The 26,847-nt window shown below is 53.0% G+C and overlaps 1 protein-coding gene across 1 annotated transcript; it reads left to right on the top strand.

The window, feature by feature from the left end:
• The first annotated feature begins 656 nt into the window (after window positions 1-656).
• Window positions 657-26,847, top strand: HAUS5 (HAUS augmin like complex subunit 5). Its single transcript, XM_086864956.1, has 17 exons — window positions 657-805; window positions 2,122-2,184; window positions 3,450-3,482; window positions 4,701-4,725; window positions 6,940-7,060; window positions 9,689-9,827; window positions 13,105-13,168; window positions 13,243-13,304; window positions 13,384-13,435; window positions 13,515-13,585; window positions 16,186-16,249; window positions 16,918-17,039; window positions 19,922-20,453; window positions 24,128-24,208; window positions 24,866-25,033; window positions 26,302-26,522; window positions 26,603-26,847. The coding sequence occupies exons 1-17, from the start codon at window positions 666-668 to the stop codon at window positions 26,745-26,747; spliced, it is 2,103 nt and encodes a 700-aa protein (XP_086721082.1). The 5' UTR covers window positions 657-665; the 3' UTR covers window positions 26,748-26,847.

The raw sequence follows: 26,847 nt of genomic DNA, 5'->3' as shown, positions 1-26,847 counted from the left end.
CTTCTCATTGGGCGCCGCGCACGTCAATCACAGCGCACAACCACTCAGCGGCCTCGGGGGCGGTGCCCCGAGGCGGCGCCATTTTGGCTTTTTGACTACACCTCCCATCTCGCACCGCGGCTGCCCGGGGCGCCATTAGAGCCGGGCCTACACAGCCCTCGCTACTCAGCTCTCCCCTCCCGGGGTACACGCCCCCAAATTCCCCCCAAATATCCCCCCACGACCCGAAAGTGCCCATAAATTCCTCCCCAGGCATCCAACAGCCCTGGACGCATTACGGCCCGGCCTACAACCCCGATCATCCCTCGCGCACCGTGAAATCCCTCGTTATCCGTTTACAACTCCCGTCATGCCCCGCGCCCCGTAGCGAAGCATTGCAGACCCCGCCCCTCCCGCACTACAACTCCCGTCATGCCCCGCGCCCCGTAGCGAAGCATTACAGACCCCGCCCCTCCCGCACTACAACTCCCGTCATGCCCCGCGCCGCTCGTAGAGAAGCATTGCAGACCCCGCCCCTCCCGCACTACAACTCCCGTCATGCCCCGCGGCGCCCGTAGCGAAGCATTGCAGACCCCGCCCCTCCCGCACTACAACTCCCGTCATGCCCCGCGGCGCTCGTAGAGAAGCATTGCAGACCCCGCCCCTCCCGCACTACAACTCCCGTCATGCCCCGCGGCGCTTTTCGCGCGCTTTTTCGCTTCCCCTCAGAGCCCCCGGCTATGATGGCGAAGGCTCTGGAGCTGTGGGCCCGCGAGGAGATGGAGCTGCCGCCCTCCGCCTGCCCCTCCCCGGCCGCGCTCCGCAGGTCGGGGCCACCCGGAGCGGTTCTATAGGGGATTCGAGGGGTTTGGGTTCCATAGGGAGGGTCTATAGGGGATTCGAGCGGTTTGGGTTCCATAGGGAGGGTCTATAGGGGATTCGAGGGGTTTGGGTTCCATAGGGAGGGTCTATAGGGGATTTGAGGGGGTTTGGGTTCCATAGGGAGGTTCTATAGGGGATTCGAGGGGTTTGGGTTCCATAGGGAGGGTCTATAGGGGATTTGAGGGCTTTGGGGTCCATAGGGAGGGTCTATAGGGGTTGTGAGGGGTTTGGGTTCCATAGGGAGGGTCTATAGGGGATTTGAGGGGTTTGGGGTCCATAGGGAGGGTCTATAGGGGATTCGAGGGGTTTGGGTTCCATAGGGAGGGTCTATAGGGGATTCGAGGGCTTTGGGTTCCATAGGGAGGGTCTATAGGGGATTTGAGGGGTTTGGGGTCCATAGGGAGGGTCTATAGGGGATTTGAGGGGTTTGGGTTCCATAGGGAGGGTCTATAGGGGATTCGAGGGGTTTGGGCTCCATAGGGAGGTTCCATAGGGGATTTGAGGGGGTTTTGAGGGGGTTTGGGTCCCATAGGGAGGTTCTATAGGGGATTTGAGGGGATTTGAGGGGTTTGGGGTCTCTTTTGGAGGTTCTATAGGGGATTTGAGGGGGATTTGAGGGGGTTTGGGTTCCATAGGGAGGTTCTATAGGGGTCCTGAGGGGGTTTTGAGGGGTTTGGGTTCCATAGGGAGGGTCTATAGGGGATTTGAGGGGGCTCGGGATCCATAGGGAGGGTCTATAGGGGATTTGAGGGCTTTGGGGTCCCTTTTGGAGGTTCTATAGGGGATTTGAGGGGGTTTGGGCTCCATAGGGAGGGTCTATAGGGGTTTTGAGGGGGTTCTGAGGGGGTTTTGAGGGGTTTGGGGTCCCATAGGGAGGTTCCATAGGGGATTTGAGGGGATTTGAGGGGGTTTGGGTTCCATAGGGAGGGTCTATAGGGGATTCGAGGGGTTTGGGGTCCCATAGGGAGGTTCCATAGGGGATTTGAGGGGGATTTGAGGGGCTTTGGGCTCCATAGGGAGGGTCTATAGGGGGATTTGAGGGGGTTTTGAGGGGGTTTGGGTTCCATAGGGAGGTTCCATAGGGGATTTGAGGGGTTTGGGGTCCCATAGGGAGGGTCTATAGGGGTTCTATAGGGGTGCTGAGGTTCCTGGGGTCCCTTTCCGGGGGTTGGGGGCTGATTTTCCGTCCCTTTGCGGGTCTGAATTCCCCTCCGGGAGTTTTGGGGTGTCCCTGACCCCCCCTTTCCCCTCCCCCCCCAGGCTCTGCTCCGGCCCCACCGCCCCCATCTGGGATTTCGTCACCCGCCACGCCCGCAACAGCCGGTGAGGGGTGACAACACCCGGAACACCCCAAATTCACCCGGAAACACCCCCAAAACACCCCAAATTCACCCTGAAACACCCCAAATTCACCCGGAAACACCCGAAAACACCCCAAATTCACCCGGAACACCCCAAATTCACCCGGAAACACCCCAAATTCACCTGAAACACCCCAAATTCACCCCAAACACCCCAAATTCACCCGGAAACACCCCAAATTCACCCGGAAACACCCCAAATTCACCCGGAAACACCCCCAAAACACCCCAAATTCACCCGGAAACACCCCAAATTCACCCCAAACACCCCAAATTCACCCCAAATTCACCTGAAACACCCCAAATTCACCCGGAAACACCCCAAAACACCCCAAACACCCCAAATTCCCCCCTCCCACCACACCTGAAACACCCTCAGCCACTTTTGGGGTGTCCCCTATGGATTTTTGGGGTGTCCCCTGTGGATTTTTGGGGTGTCCCCTATGGATTTTTGGGGTGTCCCCTATGGATTTTTGGGGTGTCCCTTATGGGTTTTTTGGGGTGTCCCCTGTGGATTTTTGGGGTGTCCCCTATGGATTTTGGGGTGTCCCTTTATGGGTTTTTTGGGGTGTCCCCTATGGGATTTTTGGGGTGTCCCCTATGGATTTTTGGGGTGTCCCCTATGGATTTTGGGGTGTCCCTTATGGATTTTGGGGTGTCCCCTATGGATTTTTGGGGTGTCCCCTATGGATTTTTTGGGGTGTCCCTATGGGTTTTTGGGGTGTCCCCTATGGATTTTTGGGGTGTCCCCTATGGATTTTTGGGGTGTCCCTTATGGATTTTTGGGGTGTCCCTTATGGGTTTTGGGGTGTCCCCTATTTTTGGGGTGTCCCCTATGGATTTTTGGGGTGTCCCCTATGGGATTTTGGGGTGTCCCCTGTGGATTTTTGGGGTGTCCCCTATGGATTTTGGGGTGTCCCCTATGGATTTTGGGGTGTCCCCTGTGGGTTTTTGGGGTGTCCCCTGTGGATTTTTGGGGTGTCCCCTATGGATTTTTTGGGGTGTCCCCTATGGATTTTGGGGTGTCCCCTGTGGGTTTTTGGGGTGTCCCCTGTGGATTTTTGGGGTGTCCCTTATGGATTTTGGGGTGTCCCTTATGGATTTTGGGGTGTCCCATATGGATTTTGGGGTGTCCCCTGTGGTTTTTGGGGTGTCCCTTATGGATTTTTGGGGTGTCCCCTATGGATTTTGGGGTGTCCCCTATGGATTTTTGGGGTGTTCCCACAGGAACGTGAAGAAGATCCGGGGGAATCTCCGCTGGTATCCGGAATTTTGGGAATTCACCCCAAAAATTTGGGGTGAAAGCGTCGGAATTTGGGGTTTTCAGCCCGAAATTTAACGGGAGGAGTTGGTGGGGACCCCAAAATCGGGGGATTCCAAAATCTGGGGAGTTTTGGGGGGGTTTGGGGTGGGATTGGAAAATTGGGAGACCCCAAAAACCCAAAAATTGGGGGAATCCCAAAATTGGGGAAATCCTAAAAAATTTTGGGGAAATCCCAAAAATTGGGGAAATTCCAAAAAATTTGGGGGAAATCCTAAAAAATTTTTGAGGAAATCCCAAAAAATTGGGGAAATCCTAAAAAATTTTGGGGAAATCCCAAAGAATTTTGGGGAATTCCCAAAAAATTGGGGAAATCCCAAAAATTGGGGAGACCCCAAAAACCAAAAAATTGGGGAGACCCCAAAAATTGGGGAAATTCCTAAAAAATTTTGGGGAAATCCCAAAAATTGGGGAAATCCCAAAAATTTTGGGGAAATCCCAAAAAATTTTGGAGAAATTCCTAAAAATTGGGGAAATCCCAAAAATTGGGGAATCCTAAAAATTGGGGAGACCCCAAAAAATTTTGGGGGAATCCCAAAAATTGGGGAAATCCTAAAAACCCAAAAATTGGGGAGACCCCAAAAATTGGGGAAATTCCAAAAAATTTTGGGGGAATCCTAAAAAATTTTGGGGAAATCCCAAAAATTGGGGAGACTCCAAAAACCCAAAAATTGGGGAAATCCCAAAATTGGGGAAATTCCTAAAAAATTTTGGGGAAATCCCAAAAAATTGGGGAAATTCCAAAAAATTTTGGGGAAATCCTAAAAAATTTTAGGGAAATTCCTAAAAATTGGGGAAATCCCAAGAAATTGGGGAAATTCCAAAAAATTTTGGGGAAATCCCAAAATTGGGGAAATCCCAAAAAATTTTGGGGAAAACCTAAAAATTGGGGAAAACCTAAAAATTGGGGAAATCCCAAAAATTTTGGAAATCCTAAAAAAATGGAATGTCCCAAAAATTGGGGAGACCCCAAAAAAATTGGGGAAATCCCCAAAAATTGGGGAAATTCCAAAAATTTTGGGGAAATTCTAAAAAATTTTGGGGAATTCCAAAAATTGGGGAGACCCCAAAAAATTGGGGGAATCCCAAAAAATTTTGGGGAAATCCCAAAAAAATTTTGGGGTGACCCCAGAATTGTTCCTTAACTCGGGGTCCAGGTACAGGCACCTGCAGGAGCTGGAGGTGAGGGGAACCCCAAAATTCGGGGGGGGAACCCCAAAATTTGGGGGGGATTGGGGGGGGGGAACCCCAAAATTCGGGGGGGATTTGGGGGGGGGAACCCCAAAATTTGGGGGGGATTTGGGGGGGGGGAACCCCAAAATTTGGGGGGGATTTGGGGGGGGGAACCCCAAAATTTGGGGGGGGAACCCTAAAATTCGGGGGGGATTTGGGGGGGGGAACCCCAAAATTTGAGGGGGATTTGGGGGGGGGAACCCCAAAATTTGGGGGGGGAACCCTAAAATTCGGGGGGGATTTGGGGTGTGGGGAACCCCAAAATTTTGGGGGGTTCAGGGTGAATTTGGGGGGGGAACCCCAAAATTTTGGGGGGGATTTGGGGGGGGGAACCCCAAAATTTTGGGGGGTTCAGGGTGAATTTTGGGGGGTTCAGGGTGAATTTGGGGTGGGGGAACCCCAAAATTTTGGGGGGTTCAGGGTGAATTTTGGGGGGTTCAGGGTGAATTTGGGGTGGGGGGAACCCCAAAATTTTGGGGGGGATTTGGGGGGGGGGACCCCAAAATTTTGGGGGGTTCAGGGTGAATTTGGGGGGGGGACCCCAATTTTGGGGGGTTCAGGGTGAATTTGGGGGGTTCAGGGTGAATTTGGGGGGGGACCCCAAAATTTTGGGGGGTTCAGGGTGAATTTGGGGTGGGGGAACCCCAAAATTTTGGAGGGATTTCCTTTAAATTTCAGGTTTTATTGGGGTTTTCCCCAAATTTTTGGGGTGTCCTGTAAAATTTGGGGGAATTTTGGGGGGATTTGGGGCGATTTTGGAGGATTTGGGCGAGTTTGGGGATTTCTCTTAAAATTTGGGGGGATTTGGGTGAAATTTTGGGGTGAATTTTGGGGGATTTGGGGTGAATTTTGGGGGATTTGGGTGAATTTTGGGGTGTATTTAGGGGTGCATTTTGGGGTGATTTGGGGTAAATTTTGGGGTGATTTGGGGTAAATTTTGGGTGAATTTTGGGGTGAAATTGGGGTGAATTTTGGGGTGATTTGGGGTGAATTTTGTGGTGATTTGGGGTGCGTTTTGTGGTGATTTGGGATGAATTTTGGGGTGATTTGGGGTGAATTTCTGGGTGAATTTTGGGGTGATTTGGGGTGAATTTTGGGGTGAAATTTTGGGGGATTGGGGTGAATTTTGGGGGGATTTTGGGGTGATTTGGGGTGAATTTTGGGGTGATTTGGGGTGAATTTTGGGGTGAACTTTGTGGGTTTGGGGTGCATTTTGGGGTGATTTGGGGTGAATTTTGGGGTGAATTTTGGGGGATTTGGAGTGAATTTTGGGGGGAATTTTGGGGTGAATTTTGGGTTGAAATTGGGGTGAATTTAGGGGTGAACTTTGTGGGTTTCGGGTGCATTTTGGGGTGATTTGGGGTGAATTTTGTGGGGATTTGGGTGAATTTTGGGGGATTTGGGTGAATTTTGGGGGGATTTGGGGTGAATTTTGGGGGATTTGGGTGAATTTTGGGGGATTTGGGTGAATTTTGGGGTGATTTGAGGTGAATTTTGGGGTGAATTCTGGGGTGATTTGGGCTGCGTTTTGGGGGATTTGGGTGAATTTTGGGGTGCGTTTTGGGGTGGATTTTGTGGGATTTTGGGGTGGATTTTGTGGGATTTTGGGGTGAATTTTGGGGTGATTTGGGGTGATTTAGGGTGCATTTTGGGGGATTTGGGTGAATTTTGGGGTGATTTAGGGTGAATTTTGGGGTGAAATTGGGGTGAATTTTGGGGGATTTGGGTGAATTTTGGGGTGAATTTTGGGGGGATTTGGGTGAATTTTGGGGAACTTGGTGTGAATTTTGTGGGATTTGGGTGAATTTTGGGGTGATTTGGGTTGAATTTTGGTGTGAATTTTGTGGTGATTTGGGCTGCATTTTGGGGTGAATTCTGGGGTGATTTGGGGTGATTTGGGCTGCATTTTTGGGGTGATTTTGGGATGATTTGGGGTGATTTGGGGTGAATTTTGGGGTGATTTGGGATGATTTGGGCTGCATTTTGGGGCGTTTGGGGCTGATTTGGGCTGCATTTTGGGCTGCATTTTGGGGTGAATTTTGGGGTGATTTGGGGCTGATTTGGGGTGCATTTTGGGGTGAATTTTGGGTTGAATTTTGGGGTGATTTTGGGCTGATTTGGGGTGCATTTCGGGGGGTTTGGGGTGGCTTTGGCTCCTCCCAGGGCGCAGTTCCTCCTCCTCGCCGCCGGGGGGCGCTGGGCGCGGCCGTGGCCCGGATCCGGCAGGAGCTGCGGGCTCTGGGCGCCGCCATGGCGGGAGCGCAGGAAACGGCGCAGCGCCTCGGTGAGCGCGGGCCAGCGCCCAATGGGGACCCTGCACCCCAAATTGGGGACCCCTGAACCCCAAAACCCCAAACTGGGGACATCTGAACCCCAAACTGGGGACATCTGAACCCCGAATTGGGGACCCCTGAACCCCAAAATCCCAAACTGGGGACATCTGAACCCCAAAAGGAAACGGCGCAGCGCCTCGGTGAGCGCGGGCCCCAGCGCCCAATGGGGACCCTGAACCCCAAAACCCCAAACTGGGGACCCCTGAACCCCAAATTGGGGACATCTGAACCCCAAATTGGGGACATCTGAACCCCAAAACCCCAAACTGGGGACCCCTGAACCCCAAAATCCCAAACTGGGGACCCCTGCACCCCAAAAGGAAACGGCGCAGCGCCTCGGTGAGCGCGGGCCAGCGCCCAATGGGGACCCTGAACCCCAAAATCCCAAATTGGGGAGCCCTGAACCCCAAAACCCCAAACTGGGGACATCTGAACCCCAAATTGGGGACATCTGAACCCCAAAATCCCAAACTGGGGACATCTGCACCCCAAAACCCCAAACTGGGGACATCTGAACCCCAAAACCCAAACTGGGGACATCTGAACCCCAAAACCCCAAATTGGGGACATCTGAACCCCAAACTGGGGACATCTGAACCCCAAATTGGGGACATCTGAACCCCGAATTGGGGACATCTGCACCCCAAAATCCCAAACTGGGGACATCTGAACCCCAAACTGGGGACCCCTGCACCCCAAAACCCCAAACTGGGGACACCTGAACCCCGAATTGGGGACATCTGAACCCCAAACTGGGGACATCTGAACCCCGAATTGGGGACATCTGAACCCCAAAATCCCAAATTGGGGACATCTGAACCCCGAATTGGGGACATCTGAACCCCAAAATCCCAAACTGGGGACATCTGCACCCCAAATTGGGGACATCTGAACCCCGAATTGGGGACCCCTGCACCCCAAAATCCCAAACTGGGGACATCTGAACCCCAAATTGGGGACATCGGAACCCCAAAATCCAAACTGGGGACATCTGAACCCCAAATTGGGGACATCTGAACCCCAAAACCCCAAACTGGGGACATCTGAACCCCAAACTGGGGACATCTGAACCCCAAAACCCCAAATTGGGGACATCTGAACCCCAAATTGGGGAACCTCTGCACCCCAAAATCCCAAACTGGGGACATCTGAACCCCAAAATCCAAACTGGGGACCTCTGCACCCCAAAATCCCAAACTGGGGACATCTGAACCCCAAAATCCCAAACTGGGGACATCTGAACCCCAAAACCCCAAACTGGGAACATCTGAACCCCAAAACCCCAAACTGGGGACATCTGAACCCCAAATTGGGGAACCTCTGCACCCCAAAACCCCAAACTGGGGACCCTGAACCCCAAAACCCCAAACTGGGGACCCCTGCACCCCAAAAGGAAACGGCGCAGCGCCTCGGTGAGCGCGGGCCAGCGCCCAATGGGGACCCTGAACCCCAAATTGGGGACCCTGAACCCCAAATTGGGGACATCTGAACCCCAAAAGGAAACGGCGCAGCGCCTCGGTGAGCGCGGGCCAGCGCCCAATGGGGACCCTGAACCCCAAAACCCCAAATTGGGGACCCCTGAACCCCAAAACCCCAAATTGGGGACCCTGAACCCCAAACTGGGGACATCTGAACCCCAAAACCCCAAACTGGGGACACCTGAACCCCGAATTGGGGACATCTGAACCCCGAATTGGGGAACCTCTGCACCCCAAAATCCCAAACTGGGGTCCCTGCACCCCAAAACCACAAATTGGGGACATCTGAACCCCAAAATCCCAAACTGGGGGCCCCTGCACCCCAAAATCCAAACTGGGGACATCTGCACCCCAAAACCCAAACTGGGGACATCTGAACCCCAAAATCCAAACTGGGGAACCTCTGCCCCCCTGCACCCCAAATTGGGAACCTCTGCACCCCAAATTGGGGGACCCCTGCACCCCAAAATCCAAACTGGGGGCCCCTGCACCCCAAAACCCCAAATTGGGGACCCCTGAACTCCAAAACCACAAACTGGGGAACCTCTGCACCCTAAAACCACAAATTGGGGACCCCTGCACCCCAAAATCCCAAATTGGGGGACCTCTGCCCCCAAACCCTGAGTTTGGGATCTCCTGAGCCCCCAAAACCCCAAATTTGGGGACTCCACCCCATTTTTTGGGGTCCCTCTGCCCCCCAAACCCCCCAAAACCCCAAATTTGGGACCCCACCCCAATTTTGGGGTCCCTCTGCCCCCCAAACCCCAAATTTGGGATCCCCTGAGCCCCCAAACCCCAAATTTGGGATCCCCTGAGCCCCCAAACCCCAAATTTGGGGTCCCCTGAGCCCCCAAACCCCAAATTTGGGGGCGCTCTGCCCCCCAAATCCCCCCAAAACCCCAAATTTGGGACCCCACCCCAATTTTGGGGTCCCTCTGCCCCCCAAACCCCAAATTTGGGGTCTCCTGAGCCCCCAGACCCCAAATTTGGGATCCCCTGAGCCCCCAAACCCCAAATTTGGGGTCCCCTGAGCCCCCAAACCCCAAATTTTGGGGTCCCCACCCCAATTTCGGGGTCTGTGACCTCCCCTCCCCCCCCCAGAGTCCTCGCTGGGGGTGGGGCAGAGCCGCCGGTGGGCGGAGCTTCGGCGGGGGGCGGAGCTTCGGCTGCTGGGGGCGGAGCCGGGCTCTGATTGGCTGAGCCGCGTCCAGCAGGGGGCGCTAAAGCCCCCCCAGCAAAGGTAAACGGGGGCGGGGCTTAACTGGGACTTCCTTATATGGGCAAGTGGGCGGAGCTTGGGGGGAAATTTGGGAATTTGGGGGAAAGTTTGGGAATTTTGGGATCCTGGGATGGATCTGGGGGGTCCTAGAGGAGGAATTTTGGGGTTTGGGGGATTTTTGGGGAGGAATTTGGAAGGCGGGGAGGGGATTTTGGGGTCTCTGGTGAAAATTTTTGGGATCCTGAGGGGATTTTTGGGGATCCTGAGAGGATTTTGGGGATCCTGAGGGGATTTTGGGGGGTCCTGAGGGGATTTTGGGGATCCTGAGGGGATTTTGGGGATCCTGAGGGGATTTTGGGGGGTCCTGAGAGGATTTTGGGGATCCTGAGGGGATTTTTGGGGGGTCCTGAGAGGATTTTGGGGGGTCCTGAGAGGATTTTGGGGGGTCCTGAGGGGATTTTGGGGGGTCCTGAGGGGTTTTTGGGGATCCTGAGGGGATTTTTGGGATCCTGAGAGGATTTTGGGGGGTCCTGAGGGGATTTTGGGGGGTCCTGAGGGGATTTTGGGGGATCCTGAGGGGATTTTGGGGGGTCCTGAGAGGATTTTGGGGGGTCCTGATGGAATTTTTTGGGATCCTGAGGGGATTTTGGGGATCCTGAGGGGATTTTGGGGTCCTGATGGAATTTTTGGGATCCTGAGGGGATTTTTGGGATCCTGATGGAATTTTGGGGTCTCTGATGGAATTTTGGGGTCTCTGATGAAATTTTTTGGGATCCTGTGGGGATTTTTTGGGATCCTGATGGGATTTTTTGGGATCCTGAATGGATTTTGGGGATCCTTTGGGGATTTTGGGGTCTTTGATGGAATTTTGGGGTCTCTGATGGAATTTTTTGGGGTCTCTGATGGGATTTTGGGGTTCCTGATGGGATTTTGGGGTCTCTGATGGAATTTTGGGATCCTGATGGAATTTTTTGGGTCCTGATGGAATTTTGGGATCCTGATGGAATTTTAGGATCCTGATGGAATTTTTTGGGGTCTCTGATGGAATTTTTTGGGGTCTCTGATGGAATTTTTGGGATCCTGATGGAATTTTTTGGGGTCTCTGATGGAATTTTTTGGGATCCTGAGGGGATTTTGGGATCCTGATGGAATTTTTTGGGATCCTGATGGAATTTTGGGATCCTGATGGGATTTTGGGGTCTCTGATGGAATTTTTGGGATCCTGATGGAATTTTTTGGGGTCTCTGATGGAATTTTTTGGGGTCTCTGATGGAATTTTTGGGATCCTGATGGAATTTTTTGGGGTCTCTGATGGGATTTTTTGGGATCCTGATGGAATTTTTTGGGATCCTGATGGAATTTTCTGGGATCCTGAAGTGATTTTTGGGATCCTGAGAGGATTTTAGGGTCCTGATGGGATTTTTTGGGTTCCTGCTGAAATTTTTTGGGATCCTGAGGGGATTTTTGGGATCCTGATGGAATTTTTTGGGTTCCTGATGGAATTTTCTGGGATCCTGCTGGAATTTTTGGGGATCCTGAGGGGATTTTGGGATCCTGAGAGGATTTTTTGGGATCCTGAGGGGATTTTTGGGTCTCTGATGGGATTTTTTGGGATCCTGATGGAATTTTTTGGGATCCTGATGGAATTTTTTGGGGTCTCTGATGGAATTTTTTGGGGTCTTTGATGGAATTTTTGGGATCCTGATGGAATTTTTTGGGATCCTGATGGAATTTTGGGATCCTGAGGGAATTTTTTGGGATCCTGATGGAATTTTGGGGTCTCTGATGGAATTTTGGGGTCTCTGATGGGATTTTTTGGGGTCTCTGATGGAATTTTTTGGGGTCTCTGATGGAATTTTGGGATCCTGATGGAATTTTGGGGTCTCTGATGGAATTTTGGGATCCTGATGGAATTTTGGGATCCTGATGGAATTTTTGGGATCCTGATGGAATTTTTTGGGGTCTCTGATGGAATTTTGGGATCCTGAGGGGATTTTGGGGTCTTTGATGGAATTTTTGGGGATCCTGAGGGGATTTTGGGATCCTGAGAGGATTTTTTGGGATCCTGATGGAATTTTTTGGGATCCTGAGGGGATTTTGGGATTTTGATGGGATTTTGGGGTTTCTGATGGAATTTTTTGGGATCCTGATGGAATTTTGGGATCCTGATGGAATTTTGGGGTCTCTGATGGAATTTTTTGGGATCCTGATGGAATTTTTTGGGGTCTCTGATGGGATTTTTTGGGATCCTGATGGAATTTTTTGGGATCCTGATGGAATTTTTTGGGGTCTCTGATGGAATTTTGGGGTCTCTGATGGAATTTTTGGGGATCCTGATGGGATTTTTTTGGACCCAGAGGGGATTTTGGGGATCCTGATGGGATTTTGGGGTTCCTGATGGAATTTTTTGGGGTCTCTGATGGGATTTTGGGGTTCCTGATGGAATTTTTTGCGGTCTCTGATGGAATTTTTGGGATCCTGATGGAATTTTTTGGGATCCTGATGGGATTTTTTGGGATCCTTTGGGGATTTTGGGATCCTGAGGGGATTTTTTGGGTCTCTGATGGAATTTTTGGGGTCTCTGATGGAATTTTGGGATCCTGCTGGAATTTTGGGATCCTGATGGAATTTTTTGGGGTCTCTGATGGAATTTTTTGGGGTCTCTGATGGAATTTTGGGGATCCTGAGGGGATTTTGGGGTTCCTGAGGGGATTTTGGGGTCTCTGATGGGATTTTTTGGGATCCTGAGGGGATTTTGGGTTCCTCATGGAATTTTTTGGGATCCTGAGGGGATTTTGGGATCCTGATGGAATTTTTTGTGGTCTCTGATAAAATTTTGGGATCCTGATGGAATTTTGGGGTCTCTGATGGGATTTTGGGATCCTGAAGGGATTTTTTGGGGTCTCTGATGGGATTTTGGGATCCTGAAGGGATTTTTTGGGATCCTGATGGAATTTTTGGGATCCTGATGGAATTTTTTGGGTTCCTGATGGAATTTTGGGATCCTGATGGAATTTTTGGGATCCTGAGAGGATTTTGGGGTCTCTGATGGAATTTTGGGGTCTCTGATGGAATTTTTTGTGATCCTGATGGAATTTTGGGGTCTCTGATGGAATTTTTGGGTTCCTGATGGAATTTTTTGGGATCCTGCTGGAATTTTGGGTTCCTGATGGAATTTTTTGGGATCCTGAGGGGATTTTGGGATCCTGATGGAATTTTTTGGGATCTCTGATGGAATTTTGGGATCCTGATGGAATTTTTTGGGTTCCTGATGGAATTTTTGGGTCCCTCCCCTCAGGCCAGGCCAGTCCTGGGTGGAGCTTTCGGCCATCTTGGCCTCGGGGGCGGAGCCGGAAGTGCTGGTGAGTGGGCGTGGCCTCGGGGTGGGCGTGGCCTGAGCTGGTCACACCCCAAATCCCATCAACCCCCCCCCCAGGTGTCAATCAAGGCTTTATGCAAATCCAGGGAGGCGGAGCTACAGTGGGCCCATCCCTCCAGGTAAGGCCCCTTACACAACTCCTTAATTAACGTATTAATTAACGCATTAATTAACCCCCGGCGGTGTCAATCACTGCAGGGAGCCGCAGGAGGAGCTGGCTGAGGCTCACGATTGGCTGGAGCAGGCTGAGGTGGGCGTGGCTTGCACGGAAGGGGCGTGGCTTTACCTGTGGCCCCGCCCCTTTTCCTGACACTTGGCGCCCCCTGCAGGCTCTGCTGATTGGCCACAGCCCCGAGGCCGTGCTGTGGGCGTTGGAGGCGCTGGCCAATCAGAGCACGAGGTGGGCGTGGCTTAGGGTGTGGGAGTGGCTTGGAGGGCTGGGCGGGGCTTAAAGGGGTGGGCGGGGTTTAGAGGGGTGAGTGGTCCTTAGAATGGTGGCCAGGGGTTAGAGGGGTGGGAGGGCGGGGCTTAGAGCGGAGGGCGGGGCTTAGGGGGAAGAGGTAGGCGGGGCTTGGAGGAGGTGGGTGGGTGGGGCTTAGAGGGGAGGGTGGGGCTTAGAGCAGTGGGTGGGGCTTAGAGGAGAGGGCAGGGCTTAGAGGAGGTGGTGGGCGGGGCTTAGAGGGGCAGGTGGGGCTTTGAGGGGAGGGTGGTGCTTAAAGGGGTGGGCGGGGCTTAGAGGGAATAAATGGGCGGGGCTTAGTGGGTAGGGAAGGTGAGGCTTAGAGAAGGGGTGGGCGGGGCTTAGAAATGTGGGCGGGGCTTAGAGGGGTAAATGGTCCTTTGAGAGGTGGGCGGGGCTTAGGGGGAATAAATGGGCGGGGCTTAGTGGGGAGGGAAGGTGAGGCTTAGAGAAGGGGTGGGTGGGGCTTAGAGGGAGGGCGGGGCTTAGAAATGTGGGCGGGGCTTAGAGGGGTAAATGGTCCTTTGAGGGGTGGGCGGGGCTTAGACCAAGGGGGTGGGCGGGGCTTAGACCAAGGGGGTGGGTGGGGCTTAGAGGGAAGAAGTGGGTGGGGCTTACAGGAGAGGGCAGGGCTTAGGGGAGGGTGGGAGGGGCTTAGAGGAAGAAATGGGCGGGGCTTAGTGGGGAGGGAGGGTCAGGGGGAGGTCCTGATGGGATTTTGGGGGGTCCTGATGGGATTTTGGGGGGTCCAGAGGGGATTTTGGCGGGGCTTGAGGGGATTTTGGGGGGTCCTGAGGGGATTTTGGGGGGTCCTGAGGGGATTTTGGGGGGGCTTGAGGGGATTTTGGGGGTCCTGAGGGGATTTTGGGGGGTCCTGAGGGGATTTTGGGGGGTCCTGAGGGGATTTTGGGGGGTCCTGAGGGGATTTTGGGGGCCCCTGAGGGGATTTTGGGGGGTTCTGAGAGGATTTTGGGGTCTCTGAGGGGATTATGGGGGTCCTGAGGGGATTTTGGGGGTTCTGGGGGGATTTTGGGGGGTCCTGAGAGGATTTTGGGGGGTCCTGAGGGGATTTTGGGGGGTCCCGAGAGGATTTTGGGGGGTCCTGAGGGGATTTTGGGGGTCCTGAGGGGATTTTGGGGGTCCTGAGGGGATTTTGGGGGGTCCAGGGGGGATTTTGGGGGGTCCTGAGGGGATTTTGGGGGGTCCCGGGGGGATTTTGGGGGGTCCTGAGGGGATTTCGGGCGTCCTGAGGGGATTTCGGGCGTCCTGAGGGGATTTTGGGGGGCCCTGAGAGGATTTTGGGGGTTCCTGAGGGGATTTTGGGGATTCCTGAGGGGATTTTGGGGGCCCCTGAGGGGATTTTGGGGGGTCCTGAGGGGATTTTGGGGGTCCTGAGAGGATTTTGGGGGGTCCTGAGGGGATTTTAGGGGGCCCTGAGGGGATTTTGGGGGGTCCTGAGAGGATTTTGGGGGGTCCTGAGAGGATTTTGGGGGGTCCCGAGAGGATTTTGGGGGGTCCTGAGGGGATTTGGGGGGTTCTGGGGGGATTTTGGGGGGTCCTGAGGGGATTTTGGGGGTTCCTGAGAGGATTTTGGGGGGTCCTGAGGGGATTTTGGGGGGTCCTGAGGGGATTTTGGGGGGTCCTGAGGGGATTTTGGGGGGTCCTGAGGGGATTTTGGGGGTCCCTGAGGGGATTTTGGGGTCTCTGAGAGGATTTTGGGGGGTCCCGAGAGGATTTTGGGGGGTCCTGAGGGGATTTTGGGGATTCCTGAGGGGATTTTGGGGGGTCCTGAGGGAATTTTGGGGGGTCCTGAGGGGATTTTTGGGGGTTCCTGAGAGGATTTTGGGGTCTCTGAGGGGATTATGGGGGTCCTGAGGGGATTTTGGGGGTTCTGGGGGGATTTTGGGGGGTCCTGAGAGGATTTTGGGGGGTCCTGAGGGGATTTGGGGGGTCCTGAGGGGATTTTGGGGGGTCCTGAGGGGATTTTGGGGGGTCCTGAGGGGATTTTGGGGATTCCTGAGAGGATTTTGGGGGGTCCCGAGAGGATTTTGGGGGGTCCTGAGAGGATTTTGGGGGGCCCTGAGGGGATTTTGGGGGGCCCTGAGAGGATTTTGGGGGGTCCTGAGGGGATTTTGGGGGGCCCTGAGAGGATTTTGGGGGTTCCTGAGAGGATTTTGGGGGGTCCTGAGAGGATTTTGGGGGTATCTGAGGGGATTTTGGGGGGTCCTGAGGGGATTTTGGGGGTTCTGGGGGGATTTGGGGGGTCCCGAGAGGATTTTGGGGGATCCTGAGGGGATTTTGGGGGGCCCTGAGAGGATTTTGGGGGGTCCTGAGGGGATTTTGGGGGTCCCTGAGGGGATTTTGGGGGGTCCCGAGAGGATTTTGGGGGGTCCTGAGGGGATTTTGGGGGGGCTTGAGGGGATTTTGGGGGGTCCTGAGGGGATTTTGGGGGGTCCTGAAAGGATTTTGGGGGTTCCTGGGGGCGTGGCCGCGGTGGGGAGGGGGCGTGGTTTAACCCTTTTGTGGGCGTGGCCTGGCAGGGAGCTCCTGGCTGGCCCCACCCCCTCGGCTGAGGCCCCGCCCACCCTGAGGAGCCTGGTCCAGGTGAGGGGGGAGGGGATCCCGGGGGGACTTTGGGGGGTCCTGAGGGGATTTTGGGGGGTCCTGAGGGAATTTTGGGGGGTCCTGAGGGGGTTTTGGGGTCTCTGAGGGGATTTTGGGGTTTCTGAGGGGATTTTGGGGGGTCCAGGGGGGATTTTGGGGGGCTTGAGGGGATTTTGGGGTCTCTGAGGGGATTTTGGGGGGTCCTGAGGGGATTTTGGGGTCTCTGAGGAGATTTTGGGGATCTTGAGGGGATTTTGGGGGGTCCTTAGAAGATTTTAGGGTTTCTGAGGGGATTTTGGGGTCTCTGAGGAGATTTTGGGGATCTTGAGGGGATTTTGGGGGGTCCTTAGAAGATTTTAGGGTTTCTGAGGGGATTTTGGGATCTCTGAGGGGATTTCTGGGGGTCCAGGGGGGATTTTGGGGTGTTTGAGGGGATTTGGGGGTTTTTGGGGTGTCCTGAGGAGATTGGGAGAGTCCAGAGGGGATTTTGGGGTCTTTCAGGGGTTTTTGTGGGGTCCTGAGGGGGTTTTTGGACGTAAAACAATTTTTTGGGGGGTAATTTTTGGGATTTGGGGGGATCCTGGCTCCGTTTTTGGGTTCCTGATTTGGCTTTTGGGGTGTTTTTGTGCTTTTTGGGGTTTTTGAGTGGTTTTTTTTTGGGGTTCCAGGAGAGCTGGGGGGCTGTGGGGGAGGTTTGGGGGGCTCTGCCCCCGCTCCTGTCCCACCTGAGACACCTGAGGGGGCTCCTGGAAGAGCTGGAGCCGCGTCTGAGCCAGGACCCCCGCGCCAGGTACCCCAAAAACCCCAAATTCACCCCAAAAACAACAAATTCACCCCAAAAAACCCCAAATTCACCCCAAAAACCCCAAATTCACCCCAAAAAACCCCAAATTCACCCCAAAAAACCCCAAATTCACCCCCAAAAACATCAAAATCCACCCCAAAAAACCCCAAATTCACCCCAAAAACCCCAAATTCACCCCAAAAAACCCCAAATTCACCCCAAAAACAACAAAATCCACACCCAAAAACCCCAAATCCACCCCAAAAACCCCAAATTCACCCCAAAAACCCCAAATTCACCCCCAAAACCCAAATTCACCCAAAAACCCCAAATTCACCCCCAGAAACCCCAAATTCACCCCAAAAACAACAAAATCCACACCCAAAAACCCCAAATTCACCCCAAAAACCCCAAATTCACCCCCAAAAACATCAAAATCCACCCCAAAAAACCCCAAATTCACCCCAAAAACCCCAAATTCACCCCAAAAAACCCCAAATTCACCCCAAAAACAACAAAATCCACCCCAAAAAACCCAAATTTTCCCAAAAATGCCAAATCCACCCCAAAAACAACAAAATCCATCCCCAGAACCCCCAAACTCTCCCCAAAACCCCCAAATTCACCCCCAGAACCCCCAAATTCACCCAAAAAACCCCAAATTCACCCCAAAAACCCCAAATTCACCCCCAGAACCCCCAAATTCACCCAAAAAACCCCAAATTCACCCCCAGAACCCCCAAATTCACCCCAAAAACCCCAAATTCACCCCAAAAACAACAAAATCCACCCCAAAAAACCCAAATTTTCCCAAAAATGCCAAATCCACCCCAAAAACAACAAAATCCATCCCCAGAACCCCCAAACTCTCCCCAAAACCCCCAAATTCACCCCCAGAACCCCCAAATTCACCCAAAAAACCCCAAATTCACCCCAAAAACCCCAAATTCACCCCCAGAACCCCCAAATTCACCCAAAAAACCCCAAATTCACCCCCAGAACCCCCAAATTCACCCCAAAAACCCCAAATTCACCCCAAAAACCCCAAATCTACCCCCAAAAACCCAAATTCACCCCAAAAACAACAAAATCCACCCCAGAACCCCCAAATTCACCCAAAATCCACCCCAAATCCACCCAAAAAACCCCAAATTCACCCCCAGAACCCCCAAATTCACCCAAAACCCCCAAATTCACCCAAATTCACCCCAAATTCACCCCCAAAACTATAATTTTTTCCCCATTTTTTCCCCATTTTCCCCCATTTTTTTCTCATTTTTCCTCATTTTTCCCCATTTCCCCCCTTTTTTCCCATTTTTCCCAATTTCTCCCCATTTTTCCCAATTTTTCCCCCACATTTTCCCATTTTTTCCCCGTTTTTTTCCCAATTTTTCCCCTTTTTTTTTACATTTTTCCCATTTTTTTCCCCCATTTTTCCCCATTTTTCTCCCATTTTCCCCCATTTTTCCCCATTTTTTTTCCCATTTTTTTCCCATTTTTTCCCCATTTTTCCCCATTTTCCCCATTTTTCCCCATTTTCCCCATTTCTCCCAATTTTTCCCTTTTTTTTCCCAATTTTTTTCCAATATTTCCCCTTTTTAACCCTTTCTTCCCCATTTATTCCCATTTTTTCCCATTTTCCTCCATTTTCCCCCATTTTTCCCATTTTTTTCCATTTTTTTCTCATTTTTTCCTCTTTTATTCCCAATTTCTTCCCATTTTTCCCCCATATTTTCCCTTTTTTTTCCATTTTTTCCCAATTTTTTTCTAATTTTTCCTCATTTTTCCCCATTTCCCCCTTTTTCCCATTTTTCCCACTTTTCCCCCATTTTTTCCCATTTTTTTCCATTTTTCCCCCCATTTTTCCGCATTTTTCCCCATTTTTCCCCCCATTTTTCTCCTCATTTTTCCCCATTTTTCCCCTGATTTTCTCCTATTTTCCCCATTTTCCCCATTTCTCCCAATTTTTCCCTTTTTTTCCCCATTTTCCCTCTGATTTTCTCCCATTTCCTCCCAATTTTTTCCCATTTTTCCCCTTTTTCTCCTCATTTTTCCCATTTTTTCCCATTCTTCCCATTTTTCCTCATTCCTATTTCATTCCAATTTTTCCCACAAATTTTCCCCATTTTTCCCATTTTCCCCAATTTCTTCCCATTTTTCCCATTTTTCCCCCAATTTTTCCCATTTTTCTCCCATTTTCCCCCATTTTACCCATTTTTCCCAATTTCCCCCTTTTTTTCTCAATTTTTTCCCTATTTTTCCCTCCATTTTTCCCCTTTTTCTCCTCATTTTCCCCATTTTCCCCATTTCTCCCAATTTTTCCCTTTTTTTTCCCCATTTTCCCTCTGATTTTCTCCCATTTCCTCCCATTTTTTCCATTTCCTCCCAATTTTTCCCATTTTTTCCCCATTTTTTCCCTGATTTTACCCCATTTTTCCCCATTTTCCCCTTTTTTTTCCCAATTTTTCCCATTTTTTTCCCCATTTTTTCCCAATTTTTTTCCAATTTCCCCCTTTTTAACCCTTTCTTCCCCAGTTTTCCTCCATTTTCCCCCTTTTTTTCCCAATTTTTCCCTTTTTTTCCCAATTTTTTCCCCATTTTCCCCCTTTTTTCCCCAATTTTTTCCCAATTTTTCCCCTTTTTAACCTTTTCTTCCCCATTTTCCCCATTTTTCCCCATTTTCCCCCATTTTTTTCCATTTTCCCCCATTTTTCCCCATTTTTTCCTATTTTTTTCCCCATTTTTCCCCCACATTTCCCCGTTTTCCCCCATTTTTTCCCATTTTTCCCCATTTTTCCCCCATTTTTTTCCCCATTTTTCCCCATTTTTCCCCATCCCACTCCCGTTTTTTCCCGTTTTCCCCTGATTTTCCCCCATTTTCTCCCCAGGCTCTCTCTGATCCGGGCGGGGCTCCAGGGATTTTTGGGATCCCTGAGCCGGGAACTGCGGCAGCTGCAGGGGAACCTCCCCAAATCCCCCCAAAAACCCCCAAAATCCCCCCAAAAACCCCCAAAATCCCCCCAAAAACCCCCAAAATCCCCCCAAAAACCCCCCAAATCCCCCCAAAAACCCCCAAAATCCCCCCAAAAACCCCCAAAATCCCCCCAAAAACCCCCCAAATCCCCCCAAAAACCCCCAAAATCCCCCCGAAAACCCCCAAAATCCCCCCAAAAACCCCCAAAATCACCCCAAAAACCCCCAAAATCACCCCAAAAACCCCCAAAATCCCCCCAAAAACCCCCAAAATCCCCCCAAAAACCTGAAATTTCCCCAAAATCCCCCCCAAAATTCCCCAAATCTTCCCAAAAATTGGAAGAATTCCCAAAATCTCCCCCAAAATTCCCAAAATCGCCCAAATTCCCCCCAAAATCGGCCCTGGGGGAGCTGCGGAAGCGGCTCCGGCGCGGACGGGAACGAGCGGTGAGAGAATTTCGGGGGAATTGGGGAATTTTGGGAATTTTGGGGGAAATTTGGGGAATTTTGAGGGAATTTTAGGGATTTTTTGGGGAATTTTGGGGGAAATTTGGGAATTTTGAGGGAATTTTGGGGGGAATTTGGGAATTTTGGGAGAAATTTGGGGAATTTTGGGGGGAATTTTTGGGAATTTTGGGGCAATTCGGAAATTTTTGGAGGGGATTTGGGAATTTTGATGGAATTTTAGGGATTATTTGGGGAATTTTGGGGGAATTTCGGGAATTTTTGGAGGGGATTTGGGAATTTTGGGGGGATTTGGGGAATTTTGGGGGAAATTTGGGAATTTTGAGGGAATTTTGGGGATTGGGGAATTTTGGGGGGAATTTGGGAATTTTGAGGGAATTTTGGGGATTGGGGAATTTTGGGGGGAATTTGGGAATTTTGGGGGAAATTTGGGGAATTTTGGGGGGAATTTTTGGGAATTTTGGGGGGATTCGGGAATTTTTGGAGGGGATTTGGGAATTTTGGGGGAATTTGGGAATTTTGGGGGGAAATTTGGGAATTTTGAGGGAATTTTGGGAATTTTTGGAGAGGATTTGGGAATTTTGGGGGAAATTTGGGGAATTTTGGGGGAAATTTGGGAATTTTGGGGGGAATTTGGGAATTTTGAGGGAATTTCGGGGATTCTTTGGGGAATTTTGGGGGAATTTTGGGAATTTTGAGGGAATTTTGGGGATTGGGGAATTTTGGGGGAAATTTGGGAATTTTGGGGGGAATTTTTGGGAATTTTGGGGGGGAATTGGGGAATTTGGGGGGGAATTGGGGAATTTGGGGGGGAATTGGGGAATTTGGGGGGGAATTGGGGAATTTGGGGGGGAATTGGGGAATTTTGGGGGGATTTTGGGGGAAATTTGGGAATTTTGATGGAATTTTGGGGATTCTTTGGGGAATTTTGGGGGGAAATTGGGGAATTTTGGGGGGATTCGGGAATTTTTGGAGGGGATTCGGGAATTTTGGGGGATTTTGATGGAATTTTAGGGATTATTTAAGGAATTTTGGGGGAATTTTGGGAATTTTGGGGGGAATTGGGGAATTTCGGGGGGAATTGGGGAATTTTGAGGGAATTTTGGGGATTTTTGGGGAATTTTGGGGGAATTGGGGAATTTTGGGGGAATTTTGGGAATTTTTGGAGCTGATTTGGGAAATTTGGGGGGGATTTGGGGAATTTTTAAAGAATTGGGGGAATTTGGGGGGAATTTTGAGGGATTTGGGGGAATTTGGGGAATTTTTGGAGGAAATTTGGGAATTTCAGGGGAAGTTTTGGGGGAATTTTGGGAATTTGAGGGGGAATTTGGGGAATTTGGGGAGAATTTTTGGCGGGAATTTGGGAATTTTGGGAGGATTTGGGGAATTTTGGAGAATTTGGGGGCATTTGGGGGAAATTTAGGAATTTTGGGGGGAATTTTGGGGAATTTGGGGTGGAATTGGTGATTTTGGGGGGAAATTGGGGGATTTTGGGCAATTTTGGGTGGGATTTGGGGTATTTTTGGCTGGGTTTGGGTTGTTTTGGGGGTATTTTGGGTTAATCCCGGCTGGTTTTGGGGTTAATCCCGGCTGTTTTGGGGTTAGTTTTGGGGTTAATCCCGGCTGTTTTGGGGTTAGTTTTGGGGTTAATCCCGGCTGGTTTGGGGTTAGTTTTGGGGTTAATCCCGGCTGGTTTGGGGTTAATCCCAGCTGGTTTGGGGTTAGTTTTGGGGTTAATCCCGGCTGGTTTGGGGTTAGTTTTGGGGTTAATCCCGGCTGGTTTGGGGTTAGTTTTGGGGTTAATCCCGGCTGGTTTGGGGTTAGTTTTGGGGTTAATCCCGGCTGGTTTGGGGTTAGTTTTGGGGTTAATCCCGGCTGGTTTGTGGTTAGTTTTGGGGTTAATCCCGGCTAGTTTGGGGTTAATCCCGGCTGTTTTTGGGGTTTATCCCGGCTGTTTTTGGGGTTAATCCCGGCTGTTTTTGGGGTTAATCCCGGCTGGTTTGGGGTTAGTTTTGGGGTTAATCCCGGCTGGTTTGGGGTTAGTTTTGGGGTTAATCCCGGCTGTTTTTGGGGTTAATCCCGGCTGGTTTGGGGTTAGTTTTGGGGTTAATCCCGGCTGGTTTGGGGTTAGTTTTGGGGTTAATCCCGGCTGTTTTTGGGGTTAATCCCGGCTGTTTTTGGGGTTAATCCCGGCTGTTTTGGGGTTAGTTTTGGGGTTAATCCCGGCTGTTTTTGGGGTTAATCCCGGCTGGTTTGGGGTTAGTTTTGGGGTTAATCCCGGCTGGTTTGGGGTTAGTTTTGGGGTTAATCCCGGCTGTTTTTGGGGTTAATCCCGGCTGGTTTGGGGTTAATCCCGGCTGTTTTTGGGGTTAATCCCGGCTGTTTTTGGGGTTAATCCCGGCTGTTTTAGGTTAATCCCGGCTGTTTTTGGGGTTAGTTTTGGGTTAATCCCGGCTGTTTTTTGGGGTTAATCCCGGCTGTTTTGGGTTAATCCCGGCTGGTTTGGGTTAATCCCGGCTGTTTTTGGGGTTAATCCCGGCTGGTTTGGGGTTAGTTTTGGGGTTAATCCCGGCTGGTTTGGGGTTAATCCCGGCTGTTTTGGGGTTAATCCCGGCTGGTTTGGGGTTAGTTTTGGGGTTAATCCCGGCTGTTTTGGGGTTAGTTTTGGGGTTAATCCCGGCTGGTTTGGGGTTAGTTTTGGGGTTAATCCCGGCTGTTTTTGGGGTTAATCCCGGCTGTTTTGGGGTTAATCCCGGCTGTTTTTGGGGTTAATCCTGGCTGGTTTGGGGTTAATCCCGGCTGTTTTGGGGTTATTTTTGGGGTTAATCCCGGCTGTTTTTGGGGTTAATCCCGGCTGTTTTTGGGTTAATCCCGGCTGTTTTAGGTTAATCCCGGCTGGTTTGGGTTAATCCCGGGTGCTTTGGGGTTGGTTTTGGGGTTAATCCCGGCTGTTTTGGGGTTAATCCCGGCTGGTTTGGGTTAATCCCGGCTGGTTTGGGTTAATCCCGGCTGGTTTGGGGTTAGTTTTGGGGTTAATCCCAGCTGGTTTTGGGGTTAATCCCGGCTGTTTTGGGGTTAATCCCGGCTGTTTTTGGGGTTAATCCCGGCTGTTTTGGGGTTAGTTTTGGGGTTAATCCCGGCTGGTTTGGGGTTAGTTTTGGGGTTAATCCCGGCTGGTTTGGGGTTAGTTTTGGGGTTAATCCCGGCTGGTTTGGGGTTAGTTTTGGGGTTAATCCCGGCTGTTTTTGGGGTTAATCCCGGCTGGTTTTGGGGTTAATCCCGGCTGTTTTGGGGTTAATCCCGGCTGTTTTTGGGGTTAATCCCGGCTAGTTTGGGGTTAGTTTTGGGGTTAATCCCGGCTGTTTTTGGGTTAATCCCGGCTGGTTTGGGGTTAGTTTTGGGGTTAATCCCGGCTGTTTTTGGGGTTAATCCCGGCTGTTTTTGGGGTTAATCCCGGCTGTTTTTGGGGTTAATCCCGGCTGGTTTGGGGTTAGTTTTGGGGTTAATCCCGGCTGTTTTTGGGGTTAATCCCGGCTGTTTTTGGGGTTAATCCCGGCTGTTTTTGGGGTTAATCCCGGCTGGTTTGGGGTTAGTTTTGGGGTTAATCCCGGCTGTTTTTGGGGTTAATCCCGGCTGTTTCGGTCTCTCTCTCCCAGCTCTGGTGGCAGCAGCGCCTGCGATTCCTCAGCTCGGCCACGCGGGGGCGCCGGGCGGGGCTGAGACCCCTGCAGGAACAGGTGGGGATGGCACCAGTACAGACCAGTTCAGACCAGTATGGACTGGTACAGACCAGTACGGACCAGTAGAGACCAGTATAGACCAGTACAGACCAGTACGGACCAGTATGGACCAGTATGGACTGGTACTGACCAGTATAGACCAGTATAAACCAGTACGGACCAGTATAGACCAGTACAGACCAGTACAGACCACTATGGACCAGTATGGACTGGTACTGACCAGTATAGACCAGTATAAACCAGTACAAACCAGTTCAGACCAGTATAAACCAGTATTAAACAGTATAAACCAGTTCAGACTAGTTCAGACCAGTACAGACCAGTACAAACCAGTATAAACCAGTGCAGACCAGTACAAACCAGTATAGACCAGTTCTGACCGGTATAAACCAGTATAAACCAGTACAGACCAGTACAGACCAGTATAAACCAGTACAAACCAGTATAGACCAGTACAGACCAGTATAAACCAGTATAAACCAGTACAGACCAGTACAGACCAGTACAGACCAGTTCAAACCAGTTCAGCCCAGTTCAGCCCAGTTCAGCCCAGTTCAAACCAGTTCAGCCCAGTCCAATCCCAGTATCCCCCAGTCCCTCCCCGTCTGTCCCCGTCTGTCCCAGTCCAGCTCCTCCCTCTCTGATTGGCCGCAGGTTCTGGGCGTGGCCCGGCTGAGCTTGGCCCCGCCCCCGCTGGAGGGGGAGGGGCAGCGGCGCCGCAGCCTCGTGCTGGGGGCACTGGGGGCACTGGGAGAGCCCCTCCCCCACCCCGGGACCCCTCCCCCGCTGCACAGGCTGAGCCGGGAGCTGGGGGCGGGGCAGGTGAGGAGGGGGCGGGGCCTGCGGGGGGGAGGGGCCAGAGCGGGGGGAGGGGGATGGGGGAGGGGCCAGAAGGGTGGGGGAAGGGCTTGGGGATGGGGGAGGGGCTGGAAGGTTGGGGGAGGGGCCAGAAGGGTGGGGGAGGGGCCTGGGAGAGGGGGAGGGGCTGGAAGGGTGGGGGAGGGGGATGGGGGAGGGGCTGGAAGGGTGGGGGAGGGGCCTGGGAGAGGGGCCTGGGGATGGGGGAGGGGCTGGAAGGGTGGGGGAGGGGCCAGAGAAGGGGGAGGGGCCTGGGGATGGGGGAGGGGCCGGAAGGGTGGGGGAGGGGCCTGGGAGAGGGGCCTGGGGATGGGGGAGGGGCTGGAAGGGTGGGGGAGGGGCCAGAAGGGTGGGGGAGGGGCCTGGGAGAGGGGATGGGGGAGGGGCCTGGAGCTGGGGGAGGGGCTGGGAGGATGGGGGAGGGGCCAGAGCAGGGGGAGGGGCCTGGGGATGGGGGAGGGGCCGGAAGGGTGGGGGAGGGGCCTGGGAAAGGGGCCTGGGGATGGGGGAGCGGCTGGAAGGGTGGGGGAGGGGCCGGAAGGGTGGGGGAGGGGCCTGGGAGAGGGGCCTAAAGCTGGGGGAGGGGCTGGAAGGGTGGGGGAGGAACCTGGAAATGGGGGAGGGGCCTGGAAGGGTGGGGGAGGGGCCTGGGAGAGGGGCCTAGGGATGAAGGAGGGGCCGGAAGAGTAGGGGAGGGGCCTGGAGCTGGGGGAGGGGCCAGAATGGTGGGGGAGGGGCCGGAAGGGTGGGGGAGGGGCCTGGGAGAGGGGATGGGGGAGGGGCCTGGGAGAGGGGATGGGGGAGGGGCCTGGGAGTGGGGGAGGGGCTGGAAGGATGGGGGAGGGGCCGGAAGGGTGGGGGAAGGGCCTAAAGCTGGGGGAGGGGCCAGAAGGGTGGGGGAGGGGGATGGGGGAGGGGCCAGAAAAGTGGGGGAGGGGCCTGGAAGGGTGGGGGAGGGGCTGGAAGGGTGGGGGAGGGGCCTGGTAGAGGGGGAGGGGCCTGGAAGGGTGGGGGAGGGGCTGGGGGCAGGGCAGGCGGGGCAGGGGAGGAGCCTAAAGGGTGGGGGAGGGGCTTGGGGCAAGGTTTGAAGGCCGGGGGCGGGGCAGGGGTAATAAGGGGTGGGGGAGGGGCTTAAGGGGGCGTGGCCTGGGGAGAAGGGGAGGGGATTAAGATGGGGAGGGGCTCTCTCCCATTGTGGGCGTGGCCAAACTCCCCTCCCCTCCCCCCCCCAGGGCGCGCTGCTGTCGCGGGCGGCCATCTTGCGGCAGCGGCTGCGCCAGGAGCGGCTGCGCCTGCGCAGGAGGGCGTGGCCACAGCGGGGGGCGGAGCCAGAGCAGGCCCCGCCCCCTCCCGAGGGCCCGGCCGAGCTCCTCCCCCGGCTGCGATTGGTCAGCGCCGGCTGCCAGCAGCGAATCAGGAGCTGGCCCCGCCTCCAGGGGCTCCTCAGCCAATGGTGAGTGAGGGGAGGGACTAAAGGGGGCGGGGCTTCCGCGCAAGCCACGCCCCCCTTTTAAACCCAGCCTCTCCCCCCAGGTGGGCCCAGCCGGCTCAGTGGGCCTTGGCCACGCCCCCCGGCCATGCCCCCTTCTCCCATTGGCTGCAGCGCTGGAGGAATGCCACTGCTGCCCTGCAGGCCACGCCCACCGCCGGGGCCACGCCCACCCAGCAGGAGGGGTAGAATGGAGGCCCCGCCCCCTGCAGGGCTCCGGAGGCTCTGATTGGCTGCGAGGGGGAAGGGGGCGTGGCATGAGGTTGTGTTCAATAAAGCGTTCGCAGAG

The sequence above is a fragment of the Cyanistes caeruleus genome, chromosome 28, assembly GCF_971803275.1.
Source record: "Cyanistes caeruleus chromosome 28, bCyaCae1.hap1.1, whole genome shotgun sequence".
Taxonomy (NCBI): domain Eukaryota; kingdom Metazoa; phylum Chordata; class Aves; order Passeriformes; family Paridae; genus Cyanistes; species Cyanistes caeruleus.
Note: the sequence above shows the minus strand (reverse complement) of the source record. Positions and strands in the feature narration are given on the sequence as shown.

Excerpts from the sequence above, each read along its gene's own strand:
- HAUS5 (XM_086864956.1), top strand. The coding sequence starts at position 666 with ATGCCCCGCGGCGCTTTTCGCGCGCTTTTTCGCTTCCCCTCAGAGCCC. Across the intron at positions 13,305-13,383 it reads CAGTGGGCCCATCCCTCCAG|GGAGCCGCAGGAGGAGCTGG; the intron begins GTAAGGCCCCTT and ends CAATCACTGCAG. Across the intron at positions 25,034-26,301 it reads GGGAGCTGGGGGCGGGGCAG|GGCGCGCTGCTGTCGCGGGC; the intron begins GTGAGGAGGGGG and ends TCCCCCCCCCAG.